The sequence below is a fragment of the Petaurus breviceps genome, unplaced genomic scaffold (genome assembly GCF_028583685.1).
Source record: "Petaurus breviceps papuanus isolate PSGF00001 unplaced genomic scaffold, PetGlider_PUasm1.0 173, whole genome shotgun sequence".
NCBI lineage: Eukaryota > Metazoa > Chordata > Mammalia > Diprotodontia > Petauridae > Petaurus > Petaurus breviceps.
Genome location: NW_027185759.1, coordinates 31,759,781 through 31,776,932, shown reverse-complemented (window position 1 = coordinate 31,776,932; position 17,152 = coordinate 31,759,781). Strand labels below are relative to the sequence as shown.

The 17,152-nt window shown below is 39.1% G+C and overlaps 1 protein-coding gene across 5 annotated transcripts in view; it reads left to right on the top strand.

Moving 5' to 3' along the window:
* Positions 1-17,152, top strand: part of TNIK (TRAF2 and NCK interacting kinase) — a 433,646-nt gene that overhangs the window by 411,503 nt on the left and 4,991 nt on the right. For all 5 annotated transcript variants that reach the window (XM_069083584.1, XM_069083583.1, XM_069083581.1 and 2 more), the window contains 5 exons: positions 1,460-1,594; positions 8,417-8,517; positions 13,034-13,183; positions 14,659-14,818; positions 15,057-15,196. In XM_069083584.1, coding sequence (XP_068939685.1) covers positions 1,460-1,594; positions 8,417-8,517; positions 13,034-13,183; positions 14,659-14,818; positions 15,057-15,196 — 686 coding nt within the window. The remainder of the gene's footprint in view (positions 1-1,459; positions 1,595-8,416; positions 8,518-13,033; positions 13,184-14,658; positions 14,819-15,056; positions 15,197-17,152) is intronic.

Sequence of the window (17,152 nt, the reverse complement as noted above, 5' to 3'; positions counted from 1 at the left end):
TGACAGATGAGGAAACTGATATTCAGAGAGCATATCACACAGTAGCCAACTGACCCAGCACTGTGGAAAGGCGTGGCATTGGGAGTCAGAAGATCTGGTTCTGAGCTTCCTCCCAGTTCTAGATGTAAAAACCTCAGATCCTAGGATCTGAGTTCTGATTCTGACACTTAGAAGCACTATGATCTGTTTATTCTCTGAGCCTTGGTTTTCTTACCTGAAAATGGGGATAATAATAGGAAAGAATTATATAAACATGAAAGCATCATACACTCTACATATTTATGGAAGCTACCATTGCTAGTTCAAAAACAAAGATCTCTTAGCTTAGATTTATGAAGATATGGACAGAGTAGAGGAAAAACCCAAACTCTCAAAATTATAACAGTCATAGGCTCGGTAATATTACGTGACCATTACTGCTGAGTGTGTGTCTACTGGAGCTGCATTGTAGGGAAGGGAGACTAAATTCCTTACCTTGTGCACTGCTCAGCATTTCCAAGCTGTTTACCTTTTTACTTCGATAACATGCTGAGCCTAGCTATATTTCTGAGAACATACTGCCCCAAAGGACACTTTGTCTTCTGTCCTTTATGTTCCTTTTCCATTTTTACTTTAGAGTTCAAGTACCTCCAGGTTAGATCTCTCATGGTAACATAAAGCAGTAGGTTGTTTTATTTTCCTGAAATTAGTTCCTTCCTGTTGTAAAAGTGAATCATTCCTATTTTCCACAATTTTCATTTCTGTTATTTGTTAGTTACATAGAATCTTGGTAAAGGATATTAAAAAAAAAAGATAGTCATCAAGTCTGTGTTTGAAGTTTGTGGTGGGTCTAAAGGATTGAAGAGCTGGGATTTTCTCCAAAACAACTTCCTCCTCAACACACACACACACAGACACACACACACACACGCACGCACACACACACACTCATACGCACGATTGAGTATAGTTCAGAGGTTCTAGTAAGGTGTCTCTAGATTGATTCAGAAGGTCTATGAACTTGGATGGGGGAAAAATTATATCCTTATTTCGGTGTAATTGACTTCCTTTGTAAACTCATGTTTAGCTTGATGCCTTTAAAACCATGAACCTGAGAAGGGGCCCGAAGGTTCTACCACACTAACTGCCAAAGGGGTCCATGATACAGAAGAGGTTCAGCATCCATGTTCTAACATATCCTGGTACCCAAGTCTCTTTGATTTCAGTAAAGGCTTCCTTTGTGAGGACAGACAGTGTAGAGGGCTTATGTCCAAGGAAAACCGTAAAAATGAGTCAATTGAAAAGCTAGTCACACCAGAAAGATGTGTAGTTTTAACCATGAATGCTCTGAGTGAAAACACTCTGATGACGAAATGCTGTAGGTTAGTAATTGTTGTGCCCCTGGTATTTAAAAAAATGTGAGTGGGGGGAACAAGTCCTCCTGGGGATGCATGAAATTAAAGCTATTTTGTTTCAATAGGAAAGAAGAATAAACTGCGAGTTTACTATCTGTCTTGGTTAAGAAATCGAATCCTGCACAATGATCCCGAAGTTGAAAAGAAACAAGGCTGGATCACCGTTGGGGACTTGGAAGGCTGTATACATTACAAAGTTGGTAAGTCTCAATGTTGTGCTTATAAAGTATAGTGGAGTACATAGGGCATTGAATGTAGAGTCAGGAAAACCTGGGTTCACATCCTGCCTGAGACCATTACTAGCCATGCGATACTGAGCAAATAACTTAATAGTTGGTGCCTCAGTTTCCTCATTTTTAAAATGAGAGATTTCATTCCTTCTAAAGGACCTTCCCACTTTTCATTTGTGATCCTATAAATTTGATCTTGTCACCATGTTTTCTTCGTCTCAAACATAAATTTAGGTAGTGTTACAGTTTTCCCACATAATAAACTTTATGACCTTCACAGGAATCTTACTGTGATATCCCATCTGAGTTTGGCACTAACCCTGGGAAAAGATTTCAAGTATTGACCCAGGAATAGACTGTGTGTCCACACTAGCTAATTTCAGAGGTGTTCATTACCAGAAAATAAGTCAACAGGTAATGAAATGTTTTTGACCATAGGTACAAAACCACCCACTAATCAATCAACAAGCATTTATTAAGTGCCTACTATATATGACCATAGCCACTGAGGTACAAAGACAAAAAAATGAAACAACTTACAAGAGAAACTTGTACGGATTTAAGAATGTAGAAAATAAATGTACTTGTATACTTTTTAAAAGGTAGAAAATAAATACATAGTATGAAGTTGGTTTCTGCTTTGGGTCAGTGCAGGGTATAAAAGTATTGAGGAAATTATTATTCACCTACAAAAGGGGTTCTTGATTGGCATCCTCAGATACCCAATGTGAACTTGGATGGGCAAAAGAAAAAAAAATGATCCTTATGTTCACTAAGCTCAACTGAAATTTAGCATTTTCCTCCATTATTTAAAAGCATTCTTCTAAGAGGGTCCCTAGGCTTCCCCTAGTTTGTCATGGGCATCCCTGACACAAACAAGGTAAAGAACCCTGTCCTAGAATTACAGTCAACTCTTGTCTCTCTGTCCAGGTCTGCACACACTGAAGACATTTTTACTACATATAGCCAGCAAGGAGCTTTTTGTGTTGTTCCCCTTATTGTACTTGTATAAGCACAGTGCTTGGCACGTAGTATGCCCCTAATAACTTCTTGATGATTGACCAATTAATGCTTCCCTCATTTTCAAGCAAGTCAATTCCATAATTTTTAATTCTTTATTCCTTTTTTAAAAATATTTTACTTTCAATTCATGAAACAAAACAAGCATTTCCATAACAGTACAATAAAAAAGATGATTACACATGAAATTTCAAATCTACTGGGCACAACTGGCTATTCCCTCTTGTAATGGGGATGCAAATTCAAGAGTTCAAACAAAGCTCTCTGGGGGAGGGGTATCCTTCCCCTCACACAGCTCCAGCCCCTGCCTCCAAGTACAGAGAGGGGGCTGGGCAACAAAACCAACAAGGTGGGGTCCCTGGGGATCCAAGGCACTTCATCCCACCCACCATAGTCACAAGTCCATTCTCCCCCAGGGTCCCAAACTGTGGGATGCAGCCAGGAAACACACTCAGTGCCCCTGCTTTGCTGCTCAGTTCTTATCTTTTCCTGTGGCTGAATTCCGAACTCCTGGGCTCCTTCTCCTCCCGCAGGCAGCAGCCGCTCCTGGCTTCTGCCCAGGTCCCGATGCAGGCAGCTCACCATTCCTGCTCTCAGCTCAGTGAAGTCAGCATGCAGGCCATTCTTCTCCCCAGCTCCATGGCTCCACAGAATCACAGCTACCACAACTTGGAAACAAACAATTATCCCAGTTCCCATACTTTCCTTTTACTCTGCAGATCCTGTTCGTGACTCCATTTTGTAGCATCAAGCACCCCAAGCGCGTCCTCAGGTTTTGCTGCCCATACAGGTTCTTGGATCTGCTTTGTTAAAGGAAAGCAACTCAAAATGGGTTAACAAGCTTACTTTAATCAGTCAGACATATATCGTTTACCTTGTTCAGGGGAAAAAGGTTAGCACCCCAAACTTCAAAATATACAGACAGAATTATCAAGACATTAACAGATCAAGTAGACAGCTTTCCAAACTCTCCAACCATTACATCCATACCCAGTCAACATCTGGGTTTCCACATCTGGGTTTTTCAAAGCCGGGGGACTCTCAACAACGGCTTCCCAGAATTCAGATCAAATCACAGAACACTTCTCAAAGTGAGTCCCAAAACAAAGCTACACATCAGGGCTCATATAGCCTTCTCCTGGCTCAGAGAATGTAACAACCTTATTGACTCACTGGCCAATCAAGAAGTATCTACTGAAAAACAAGCCTCCCTCCCCAGGCTTCAGGTGCATTTTAGCCTAGGGGCAGGGAAGATCTTCCAAATTTGTGTTCCCATTACACCTCTAAATATATAACAAAGTCATAGTATAAATTTCTTTATTTTTCCTCTTTTTTCTTCCTTCCCCCCTCCCACCCTGTCCTAGAGAAGGCAACCATTAGAGACAAATTTTACATATATGTAAAATTATTCTATGCATACGTCTATTCATCAGGTCTTTCTCTGGATGCAGATAACATCTTTCTTCATATACCCTTTATTTTTAATTTGCATATTTATAATAATCAAAATGATTTAGTCACTCAGTCTTTCTTAAAACAGTATTGCTATTCCTGTATATTATGTTCTGTTGGTTCTGTTCACTTTGCTTTTCACCATTTGATGCAAATCTTTCCATGCCTTTCTAAGATCATTGAACTCATGACTTCCTATAGCACAGTAATGTTCCATCACAGCCATCAACTAGGGAGTGGCCGCACAAGTTCCATGATTTTTAAATGTGCATGTGGTGAAAACACAGCCCCAGTTCCTAAGCCACTCACATTGCTAGAGAAACAAGTAGATGCATGGACCTCAGGTCATCATTATGACCATCAGTGGAAGGGTAGAGGATATTTTACCTTAAAATCACTACAGAGGGAAACACTCTAGGAAAAACACAAGAGTGCTACTTCACAGAGACCCAGACCACACCCAGACTTGTTTAAAATGGCTTTGGGGAAAAGATGACAACTGTCAGCTTTCCTCACACATTCCCTAGTGGCAGATATTTTTTTCTCTAAGTTTTGTATCCTGAGAAGGAACACATTTTTGACACACCACACCATAAGAAGAGTTAACATTTATACAACATTTATAGAGTGCTTTGAGGTTTGAAGAACATCTAACATTTGGTCCTCACAATAACCCCGTGAGGAGGATGCTATTGATATCCCCATTTTACAGCTGAGGAAACTGAGGCAGACCTAGATTAAGGACTTCCTTTGTGCCCTGATAGACAGTTTAGAGTGCTTATGTTCAAGAAAACCATCAAAAACATCTCTCCTCTCCTTTCCCATCACTGTCTCTGTCTGTCTCTCTCTTTGTCTCTCTCTGTCTCTCTCTGTCTCTCTCTCTCTCTCTCTCTGTCTCTCTCCTTATCTCCCTCCCTCCCTCCCTCTCTCTCTCTCTCTCTCTCTCTCTCATTCATGGTTAGCCACAAGTAGATAATCCATTTTCATAGATACAGAGAGAAGCATCAAAAAACACTTCCCTTTAAAGAGTCCTTTTGCAAAACTGTTTAAGCCAAAGAAAATGCTATTCAGGGGACTGGTTTTTAGGAAGCTCCCTTTAAACAGCTCCAGTTGAAGTAGAGTTGGCATTCACTTAGCACAGGTCCTAAAGGCAAAATGCCAATATAGCAGCCAAACCTTACATCCATGAGGGCATTCTTAGGGAATGAGAGAAAGTATGGAGAGTAACCCATCAACAAGCAATTATTAATCACGTCCAATATGCCAGGCACTGTTCTGGGTAATGTGGATATAAGTACTTTTGATTTATTCCCTGTCCTCAAGGAGCTTCATTCTACTGAGGAATGCAAATCAAAACTCTGAATAGCATTACCTTTTATGTCAGTCTTACAGCTAATTTTCAAAAACCTTAGAATGTAAAGAGCCTGTTTGGACCACAAATTCAGGCCAGCCCCTTCCATGCTTACCGTCTCTTGTGGTAATCCCTGTCTCTCTCTGCTTCTCCTATACTAATCATTAGACTAGATAGTCTCTTTCTACACCTGTAGAGGGAAGTGGAGACATTGAACATTCTGTGACTTTATCATTGGAGTGTTTTCTCATCAACTGCTAGACTGTTTAAGCAAATGAATTTCCAAGTCTGATTTTTATCCCTCATCTCTATTCTCCACTCAACTTTGCATGTATGATGCAATAAAAGATAATACAAAGTACCTTCCTTCTGATAGAGAATTCTCTTTTTTTTTTGCTTTTTTCTGGAGGGCAATTGGGGTTAAGGGACTTGCCCAAGGTCACATGGCTAGTATGTCAGGTGTCTGAGGTCAGATTTGAACTCAGGTCCTCCTGACTCCAGGGCCAGTGCTCTATTCACTGTGCCACCTAGCTGCCCCTGATAGAGAATTCTGATAATTAATTGACGCAAAGCTGATTTGATATCTAAATAGTTACTTTTGTCCAAGCAAAAGTAATGAATTGTACAAACAATTTATTTTAGAGAACAGAGCATTGAGACCTATGGAAATGAAGGTGTCTTGGCCAAGTTCAGCATAAAAGGCAGGACAAGAATACAAATTCTATGACTTTAAAGCAAGAGTACTTCCCATATTACTATTAGATCCACCCTTATTTCACTTTAACCTGATTATCTAGACCATTTTTATATTCCAGAATATCTTACCTTGAAATCATGATTTTTTTAGGGGCCACAGAAAGTTCTCATTTATTGTTGTTTTTTCCCAAAATAGAACCATCACATGATAAAGAGGGGGTGGGGAGGAGACAGAGAGAGAGAGAGAGAGACAGAGAGAAAGAGAGAGAGACAGAGAGAGACAGAGACAGAGAGAGAGAGCTCATTGCTATCAACAAACCATCCAAAGAACCAGAGGAAAATTTCTAGTTTGCCAGATAGAAATTCTATTGGGGATTTATTAAAAGATATAGATAAGAATTGTACAAGGTAAAAATATTAGAGGAGCCATTCTCTGTATTAGTAGAGTGACCAGTGAAATGGAGGATAGAGAAAAGTGGAACCACTGAGTCCAGATACAAGGAGGTGACCATGGTTTGAAGTATTAGGGTTAAATAGTCCACCATAATGAGACTGAATACTTAATTATATAGACAGCTAGTTAGATAGATAAATATGATAAAATAGATTGATAGTCTGCCTTAATCAGATATACTATTTCCATAGAAAGATATGAGATAGATACATACGTGCAAATATTCACACATACATTTATACATATGACATACATACATGCATGTATACATGTGTGTTTTACATAGACTACTGAAATTTTTTTAAACTAAGAATATAGTAAAATACACCAGTCACCCAGTTATATTAACCACAAGTTAGTTTTTCCTTGTTGATTCAAAAGGTCTTTGGGGTGTTACAGATGTCTCTCAGCCATTATTATGACTCTCAGCATAATGAGCAGAGGAATCATTATCTGATGATCCCTGTACAGGAATTAGTATAAGAAATGAATAAATGACAAGGCATACACATATGTCTGTGTGGATTTGTGTGTTACAAACATGTGTGCCTATGTGTGTGTATACAAATATACGTGTATATTGGGTGTATGTGTGTATAAAGAGAAAGAAGAAAAAGGAGGAGAAGGAGGAGGAGAAAGAAAAGAAAATGGGGGAAAGGGAGAGGAAAAGAAAGAAGAGAAGAAAAGAACCACTCCAGTTCATAAAAATGCCAGAATTCAGTTGCTATACAAAATTCCTATATAGAAAGCATAGGGCAATTAATAAACAATCGTTATTTACAACATATTCCTAGAGAGTAGAATTCTTTACTCAATATTTCCACAGTGGGGAAAATAAGGTCACCATAGGATCCAGGACTCCTAATACACTAAGATTTAAGCCAGCTATTTTTGTGATTAATAATCAGATTTCAAAAATGAAGAATAAGTGGAAAGTTTTATTTCCCTTTCTATTTATTTCTTTTTCTATTATCTCATCATGCCTGAGCCCTACTATGACAATTGGTTTGTGTGAGATTTCCTCTTCAGGACTTCACTTTTCCAATGAAATCTCAGGCAGGTCTCAACCCGCCCCTCCCCCCCAAAATCATCCGATGGACCTGCCAGCCTTCTTTATCTTACAGTACATGTCACTGGCCTATAGAAAGGCAAGTAAGAAGATGTAGGCAATGATTTCCAAATCACCATTACTATTAGTGATTCATAGCTAAGATCTGCTGACAGAAAAGGAAGTTCTTAATCTTTTTTGAGGGGTAGGGGAGAGTAGGAGAGTGACTTCAGGGACATCCCCCAAGTTAGACTAACATGCCTGTGGGGATGGTGTAGCAGAGAGAGCACTAATCTAAAGTCAGAGGACCTGTCTTTAAGGCCTAACTCTTTTGCTTACTACTCATGTGACCTGATGCAAGTACCTTAACCTCTGTGGGCCTCAGTTTCCTTGTCTGTAAAATGATGGTGGTAGATTGGATACCCTCTCAGGTCCCCCTTCTAGCTCTAAAGCAATCATCTTATGATAGAACCTCACACTAGGAGGCATCTCAGAGATCCAATTAGTTCAACACCTTCATTCTACAGGTGAGGATATGGGCTCAAAGAAATGAAGCGTCTATCCAGACTGACACAGGTACTAAGCAGCAGCATGTGGATACTAGCTTAGATTCTTTCACTCCAAAGCTAGTATCCTTCCCATATTACCAAGTTGTCTTCCACATAGAAAGCTGCACTATTGCCTGTGTCAAGTAGGGAAATTAGACAACTTGATAAGAACCAATGGTAGTTACTCATGGTAGTTTTTATTTTTAATTTTTTTTAATTTTAGTGAAATATGAACGGATCAAATTCTTGGTGATTGCCTTGAAGAATGCCGTGGAGATATATGCATGGGCTCCTAAGCCATACCACAAGTTCATGGCATTTAAGGTAAGTGGCAACATCATTACCAATTAGACTGATCTTTTGTCTCTCCTGTCTAACACTAACCCCCTCTTTGTGCAAGAGGCTGCTTTCCATTCCTGGTGCCATTGTTTCTATATCTACTATATGGATTTAGCTAGTGTAGGGTTACTTTTGAGACCCAATTTGTTGCTTTAAAAGGCCCTTTGACACACTGGAAATCTTACCAAGATAATATCTCCTTTGTATTCTCCTCCTCTTCTAAGTAACGTTATGATCCCCCGACAAGATTTATGTGTGTCCCTGTCTGTGGGCAAGAAAAATGCCTGTCCTCCAACTTCTCTGTAAATGTATAAGGTCATAGAAATTGGTCCTGGAAAGGCTTGAGAGATCATCTGATCCAACCTTCTCCTTTGATAACTGAAGAATCTGAGGGGCAGAGGAGTGAGGCAAACCCGAGTTCCACAAGCTATATGAGAGAGAGTTGGGATTTGAATTTGGACTGCAAATTCAGTGTGGACTTTGCCAAGCATTACTTTTTCACTGAAAGCAAATGGTTGTTATCCACAGCAGAGGGGGGTGAATGGAAGACTGTTCCCCTAAGAGCAGTGTGGTGTGGTTCAAAGGATGCTAGACAGACAATCAGGAGACCTCATTCCCAGCTCTACATCTCATTGGCTGGTGACCTGGAGCAAGTGACTTGTTTTCTCTTGCCCTTGGTTTCTGCATCTAAAAAAGAAAATCTCCAGGATAATAAAATTCAGTAGCTCTGGAATTGTTAAAGAAAAAAAGGCACTTCAGCTGAAGCAAATCTAAGGCTTGAGATGAATTTTGAAAGCAATGGGTCTTCATGAAGTCTTTCTCTGTTCAGGAAAGATTCTCTTAATTCAACTAACTCATTTTATAAAGAATCACAGGTTCAAAGCTAGAAGGGGTCTTTTAAATCATCGTCTGCACCTCTCACTTTTTCCCTAAAATTTTATTTTAGATTCAAACACCAGAACACAAATAAAGAATAGAGAAAAGAAACAAAAACATATCATAAACTTAAATATTGGAACTTAAATACAAAGTTAGGGGGGAAAGCATGTCGTGTACATCACAGAACATAAGAGAGAATTCAAAATAAGTAACAATAGATTTTCATTTCAAGAAAGTCTGTATGACAAATAATACTCATTGTGTTGAGAATTGTCCTTTTCTCTGCTTCCTTGTGTGTTTTCTTTTGTTCTCTGCTGTGCACTTTTTCACTTTGTTCTTTTTTCCCCTGCCCCCAGAAGGTTACAATAAAGTTTAGATATGTTTCTCTATAGCTATATATACACATATATGTGCATTCATACATACATATATAGACATATACTTTCCCAAACCTATTCACCTATTCTACTCCTGATCTTTGTTTTTTATGTATGATTTCCAATCCCTCTTGTTTCCGATCCCTCCTGCTTCCTCTACTTCTACCCACTACCTTGCCCTGCTTTGACTTGCCTACCCCCTCTAAGGATCTCTCTCCTATCCTCCCATACCTATAAATCTAAACACCCTTATATACCCCTATTTTACCTATTCCCTCACTCTCCCCTCTAAAGATCCCTCCCTTGTCCTCTCACCCTTCCCTATGCCCCTACCATTTTATTTCTTCTGAATTTAGAAGACTTTTATATTCTTCTAAATATATGTGTGTTGTTCCCTCTTACACCCATTCCCGATGAAAGTAAGTTACCAGAACTACCAGCCATCCTCCCCCATCTACATCATCTGTATCAATTCTTCCTTTTGCACCTCAAATAATTTTTCTTTTAAACTGTTCCCAAATGGTTTTCTTTTAAAATTCATACAATTCTCAGGTTTACCCCAATCTTTCTTATAAACTACCCAATTATTTATAAGAATCTTAGACATACATTTTACATACATAAAAAGTAGACAGTCTGTCCTTATGGATCCCTTATAATCAGTCTTTGTTATATGCCTTATATTTCTCTTGGTTCTTGTATGTTGAATCTTCTATTAAGTTCAGGATTTTTTTAACAAAGTCTGAGAGTTTGTCAAATGTCCATTTTTGTTTTCATTCAGGATAATATTTAACTTTGCTGGGTATGATATTTTTGGTCAGACCCCAGTTCTTTTGCTCTTTGATATGTTGTGTTCCAAGACCTGTGGTCTTTTAATGTCTGTGCTTCTAGGTCTTGTGAAATCCTAATTGTGGCACCATCATATTTAAATTGTTTTAATCTTGATGCTTTTAATATTTTTTCCTTGAGCTGGGATTTTACCCCTCTCACTTTGCAGATCAGGAAATTGAGACACAAAGAGGTGAGATGCTTTGCTGAAGAGTCATACAGTAAGTGGCAGAGCCAAGAGTCAGCCCTTGGTATTCTGACCATAAATAGGGTTCTTACCTTACACCACTATACCTCATATATGTCCATATTGCTTTTTTAATAAAATTCTGAACTGCTTTCAAAAAAATCTAAATATGTTAAGTAGCAGAAATGACTTTGTTCTTTGGAAACATTTTCATCTATTTTTTCCCTTTCAGTTTTAATTTGCTTTCATTTTCAATGCTGGTTGGGCTTACACTCACTGTGGCTGAACTGGTTGGACTGAACAATTCACAGGGGTCACATTCACGAAGACTTTTAAAGGCCAACATGCTCATAAATAGGAGACTGGCCCTTCCAGGTGCCTTGTTGTTTGGGGAGCCCTGGCAGTGGATAATAGCAGATGTTCATTCATGCTCTTATATCCCCTCCCCAACATTTTTTCCCACTCTGAGCCTTCTATTCTTCTCTTTTCTCCTCTTTCTCATGCAGACACAGGGGCTTCTCATGCTAATGTGGGAGCTGTCCTCTGTGCTGAGTCACCACATTCTTCACATGCCCCCCTGGCATACATGTCTCATTAGCAATATAATAAAAAAGCACATTTGTCAACAAAAATGGGCTTTCCTTTCCCTCTCTTCCCATCTCCCTGCCACCATATTTACTGCTTTTGGAGAGGAAAGTTCTGGAACATGTTTGTTAGAACAATGAAACAGGACTTAAGGGATGATCTGAAGGGAGTGAGGATGTTAGTGCTGTCTGGCAAAATCCTAGTACACAAAAGCTTTGCCACTAAGGGTCTCCTAACTCTCTTCTACATCACCAACTGCCTACAGGATAATTCAATATGTATTTCCCATAGATATCTTAAATTAAACATGTTGAAAAAGAAATCCATATCTTTTCCCCAAAACCCAGTCCCTTCTTCCAAACTTCCATATTTCTGAAGGGCATCATCGTCCTTCCACTCTCCCAGATTCTCATCCTTGGCATTATCCTCCCTTCCTCAGTCACCCTCATCTCACCTATACAATCAATGACTGGATCCTGGCTTTCCTCACATCCTTCCCCTTCAAACTGCTCACACAGCCTCCCTCCTAGTTCAGGCCCACATTGCTTCTTACCTGAACTATTGTAATATCCTGCTAATTGGTTTCCCTTCCTTAAGTCTCTTCCCATTCCAATCTATCCTCCACTCGTAGCTACCTAAGTGATTTTCCTGAAGCTCATGTCTGCCCGTGTCACTTCCCTACTCAACAAATTCAAGAATCTCTGAGACAAAACATAAATACTTCTATTTGGCTTTTAAAAACTTTTCTCCAACCTGTTTTTCTAGCCATTATTCTATTTTCTACTCTCTACAATTTAGCCATGCTGACCATCGTCTTCATCCATGACTGTCACATCTCCCATGTCCACACCTTTGCGCTGGCCATCCCCCATGCCTAGGATAAATTCCCTTCTGCCTCATGACATATGTTTCTTCCTTCAAGGCTCAGCTCATTCTTTATTTTCTACATGAAGCCTTTATGGATCCCAGTTCCCCATAATCCTAGGCCTATGTATTATGTATATACTTATGCCTGTGCATTCTGTCTCTCCTGTTAGAATGGGAATTCTCTGAGGATAGAAATTGTTACACTTTTGTTTTCATATACTTAGCACCCAGCATAGTGCCTGACATATAACAGACAATAAATGCTTGTTGATTGATTGAAGGTCTCCAATCCAGCAGTCAGTTTGATAGGCATCTCTCTTTTAAGAAAAACTTTCTTATCTCAGTTATTTCTGACTCCCTTCTTTCTTTAGTTCTATTGTTTGATGAGTTTATTCTAGAGATAACGTGCACATGATTGGTTGCGGGTTGGTAATGGGAGTTGTGTCTTTTCTGCAGTCCTATAGTAAAAGCAAAGAACATACAAAATTCTTACTGTCCTTCCAAATTGCTATATCCTGAGGTCCACTACTAAATTGCAAACTCCTTGAGGATGCAGATCTTGTATTCATGCTTACCTTTCACACAATAGATGCATAGTAACAGTTTGAATGATTGATGAATGAATAAACTGTGAATTAAATGGCTTAAGATTAGCAACAAACATGGGCTAGTTCCTTAATTTCTGAAACCTGGAAATTAATGTCTGCTAGACTATCAGAAAACACTAGGAATAGCATTGTTAGTGTGGTATGGAGACTAACAAAAGTATTGTCTAAAGTCTTTTGCAGATCTCCAGCACAAGCCCCTACTTGTCGACCTTACAGTAGAAGAAGGTCAGAGGTTAAAGGTTATTTTTGGATCACACACTGGTTTCCACGTGATTGATGTAGATTCGGGAAACTCTTATGATATCTACATCCCATCCCATGTAAGTCTGCAAAATGTTTGTGAGCATGGTAGAGATCAACCATATAACAGCTTGGCTGGATGCTTAAAGAGGTGTTTGTTTTTGTTTTGCTTTAAAGGGCAATTGGGGTTAAGTGACTTGCCCAAGGTCACATGGCTAGTAAGTGTTAAGTGTCTGAGGCCAGATTTGAACTCAGGTTCTCCTGACTTCAGGGCTGGTGCTTCATTCAGTGCGCCACCTAGCCACCCCAAAGAGGTGTTTTTTAATAAATTACTGCTCAGCATCTTGCCTACTTCTACTTTCCAAGTATCAAATGCTTCTTTCTGATACTTTATCTAATACATATTAACAAATCACTGAGATGCAGTAGTCTTTATTTAACTAAATCCCATGTGTAAATTGAATCAGTAACTTATAAGTTCCTTAGGGCAGAAACTGCATTTCATTTTGTTTTGTTTTGTTTTTGTCCCCAGTATCATCAGACTATCTTGCAGATAGCTTAATGAATACTTGTTGGATTGGATTTTTGGAAGCCCATCTTCATAACTACTTGGAGATGGTGTTTCTATCTGAAGAATTGTTCTGTGATAGAAAGTATTTGACAACCTCAATGTGGCATCTTTGAAACCAGTAAGAGGCATAGGAAATTCCCTTCAAGAGGACAGGTGTCACTGATGTCATTGAACACAGAGGGCTTCTCTTTACTAAGAAAAACCTTCTTGTCTCAGTTATTTCTGCTTCTCCTCTTTTTTTTTTTTTTGGTTCCATTGTTTGGTGAGTTTATTCTAGAGATAACTTGCACATGACTGATTACAAGTTGGTAATGGGAGCTGTGTCTTTTCTGTGGTCCAATAACAAACATATTGTAATAATATCCCTACTCTATTCTAGATTGCCTGAGTTTTCACAGTATGTTTATAGAGATGATAGGGGCTGTTCTCGTGATTTCATTTGAATAGGGAATTCCTAAAGAAGGAACTCTCACTACTAATGCAGATCAACACCTTTTCAATGACTCAGTAGCCTTAGAGAGTTGTCTAGAGCAATGAGTGATTTAAGTGTCTTGCCATGGGTAATTCAGGTATTATGTGTCAGAAGCAAAACTTAAAACTCAAGTCTTCCTGATTTCATGGACAGCTCCCTGTCTACTCTCCCAAGGTGCCTTGGATATTGTAGAAAGGAAGCTATCTGAGCATACACATTCTGGTCCAGGGTATCTTCAGTCAGCCTCTGCTACTCTATCCTAATATTAGATGCCACTTGTCATCTCAAACAATAAAAATTATATTCTATTTTCAATAGAGAAGCCTCCTCTTTCCTAAAAAAGGACAACTTGATGGTTGGGTTGGGGTAAATATTAGACATTTTTGTCTTCAACTCTAAAGCTAAAAACAAAATGATAGTTACTGTTTCCTTGGGATCTTTGTTTGGGATGGTTTCTTATCTGAAGCCTTTTGCTCCCTCCATGTAATTATAACCTTTTCTTTAAATTCTAGATTCAGGGTAACATCACTCCTCACGCTATTGTCATTCTACCTAAAACGGATGGAATGGAAATGCTCGTTTGCTATGAGGACGAGGGGGTGTACGTGAATACTTATGGCCGAATCACTAAAGATGTGGTGCTCCAGTGGGGAGAAATGCCCACCTCTGTGGGTAGGTTAACCCTTCCTTTTCTCCTTCAACAGTTACACCCCCAAATTGACACGCAAGTCAAGAAAAGTGAGACAACCATTTGAGTCCACAAAACAGTCTGTGAAATTACACTTGTAAGACCTGCTGTGTATGTGTATGGCAAATTGTATGTCATGTTTGTGGTTTAAATGTGAACAGATACTATAAGCTATTGCCCATCTAATGTTTTTAATGCAGTTTTGGAAATTCCTTTTGACAGCCTACATTCATTCCAATCAAATAATGGGCTGGGGAGAGAAAGCTATTGAGATCCGTTCAGTGGAAACAGGACATTTGGATGGAGTATTTATGCATAAGCGAGCTCAAAGGTTAAAGTTTCTATGTGAAAGAAATGATAAGGTAAATCCGTTTCAACGTTTGCATTAGTGTTTGCATTTTAAGAGACCATCAGGTACCTGTGAAACCTTCCTTTTCCTTTACAAACTCAATTTAGTCCAATTATTGTTAAGCAATGTGATTTAATCCATGTGAATAATTAAATGTATAATACACACACATCCCTGTGACATACAAGCAACATACAATAATTTTGTCAAGCTTTGTAGGCCAAGTGGTCATTCAGCAATAAAATAAATCACACTTGGCACAAAATAGATCTGGATTCCTACTTAAGACCGATTAGAGCTATTAGTCTAGCACTGATAAATTCCTGGTGGCCAGTTTTGCATTTCCATGTGTAATTTTTTTTTAAATTATTATCGGTATTTGACCTATTACATGGCTTTTTTTGACAATGTACAGAATATACACTTTAAACAAGACCAATCTTATTTCACCCATGTCCTAGAAACACATTCATATTCACAAATAAATAGAAATTTGACTAGTGACATCAAGGCTTCTCTAATGTAACAAAGGAGAAAAATATGTCCCACTGAAAATAGCCTAACCATTCATGATCAGTAGCTACCAAGGACTTTTCTGGAGCAGGACATACTTTATCTTACCCTTTCCCCTTAGGGTAAGTCAAGGTTTATTATCAGCTTAACTGTTAACACTTTTGAATTAGTCCCTACTGGCTGTGACCTACCCAGAAATCACTCCTGAAATTCTTTCCCAGATAACAGCTGATGGAGGAAAGAACTCAGTGAGGTGAACAGATAGTCATCTTGGTCATGCACCCACCCAAAATCCAGTATGGTCCCAGACTGAACTTTGGGGTACACCTCTGGACTGGACCAGACCCTGAATAACTGTTCTGGTTTGGAATGGTTCAAAATGGTGTTTCCAGGGTTGCTTACCAAGGTACTTTCAAGGTTCAAACCTGCTCTAGAAGAGACCCAAACACCTACCAAAGACTCAGAACCAACTCAAACTCTCCTGAAACCAGGGATGAGCTTGATTTGAGCCAGACTTTTAGCAAACTCTGAAATCTGACCAAGACAGATCCCTGGGACTTGTCCAAGATAGGCCTACAGCTTTAGATTTGACTAACACCATACCAGTCACTGGGCCTTGGGGTGTCAAAGACAGACATCCACCCTGACACACATAGAGTTTAGGGTCCCGAATTATGGTCTATGATATTTTGCAAAAAGTTACCTTCCTTGGATAATAAAAATTTCCTAATAATATGGGAGACATTAGTGTAACCATGGACAGTACCCTCCCTGACTTTCCAGTGCTTTGGAGAAGCTAGTTGTTACTGTCTTTGATATGACAGAAACCTTACAAAAAGTTCCTATAGGGGCTAAGGACACTTGTTTGCTGGTACAGATGATTCATTGAAATTCAACTCAGGCTGGTAGCAACTAAAACATACTATCTTTCCCCCAGCAAAATGGGTTGGCAGCCTCCTGCCTCCATGTCCTTATCCCAGATGGCACCTAGTATGCCAAGATCCACTAGAAGGCCAAAAGCTGACCCTTGGCTATCCTGATTTTTAATTTTCTTGATGTATAGCACAATTACTGAACCCTGAAGCTGAATGTCTGTAATAAATACTAAATTTAGAGCCTCCTCTTCAGTCAGAGCACCCATCCCAGATAGCCAGTGGCCCTCATTAAAGAAAAACAACATTTGAGGGTCTGAGGCTAGAATTCCCATACTTCCTATAGGCACTCAACATAACTTTTTGAAAGTCTAAACCCTCCTACAAAAGGGGATTTCACAAGGTCCATCATCTAAAAAGAGAGTCCCATCAGCACCAATCACTTGGCCTAAAAAATGATGTTAATGACAATGATGATGATGATGATGTTAATGACGATAAACCTATGAAAGCAAAAACATTTCTATCCTGCACTGTATCCCATGGCACTTTATAAACACTGATCATTGAGTCTTAAAAACTGA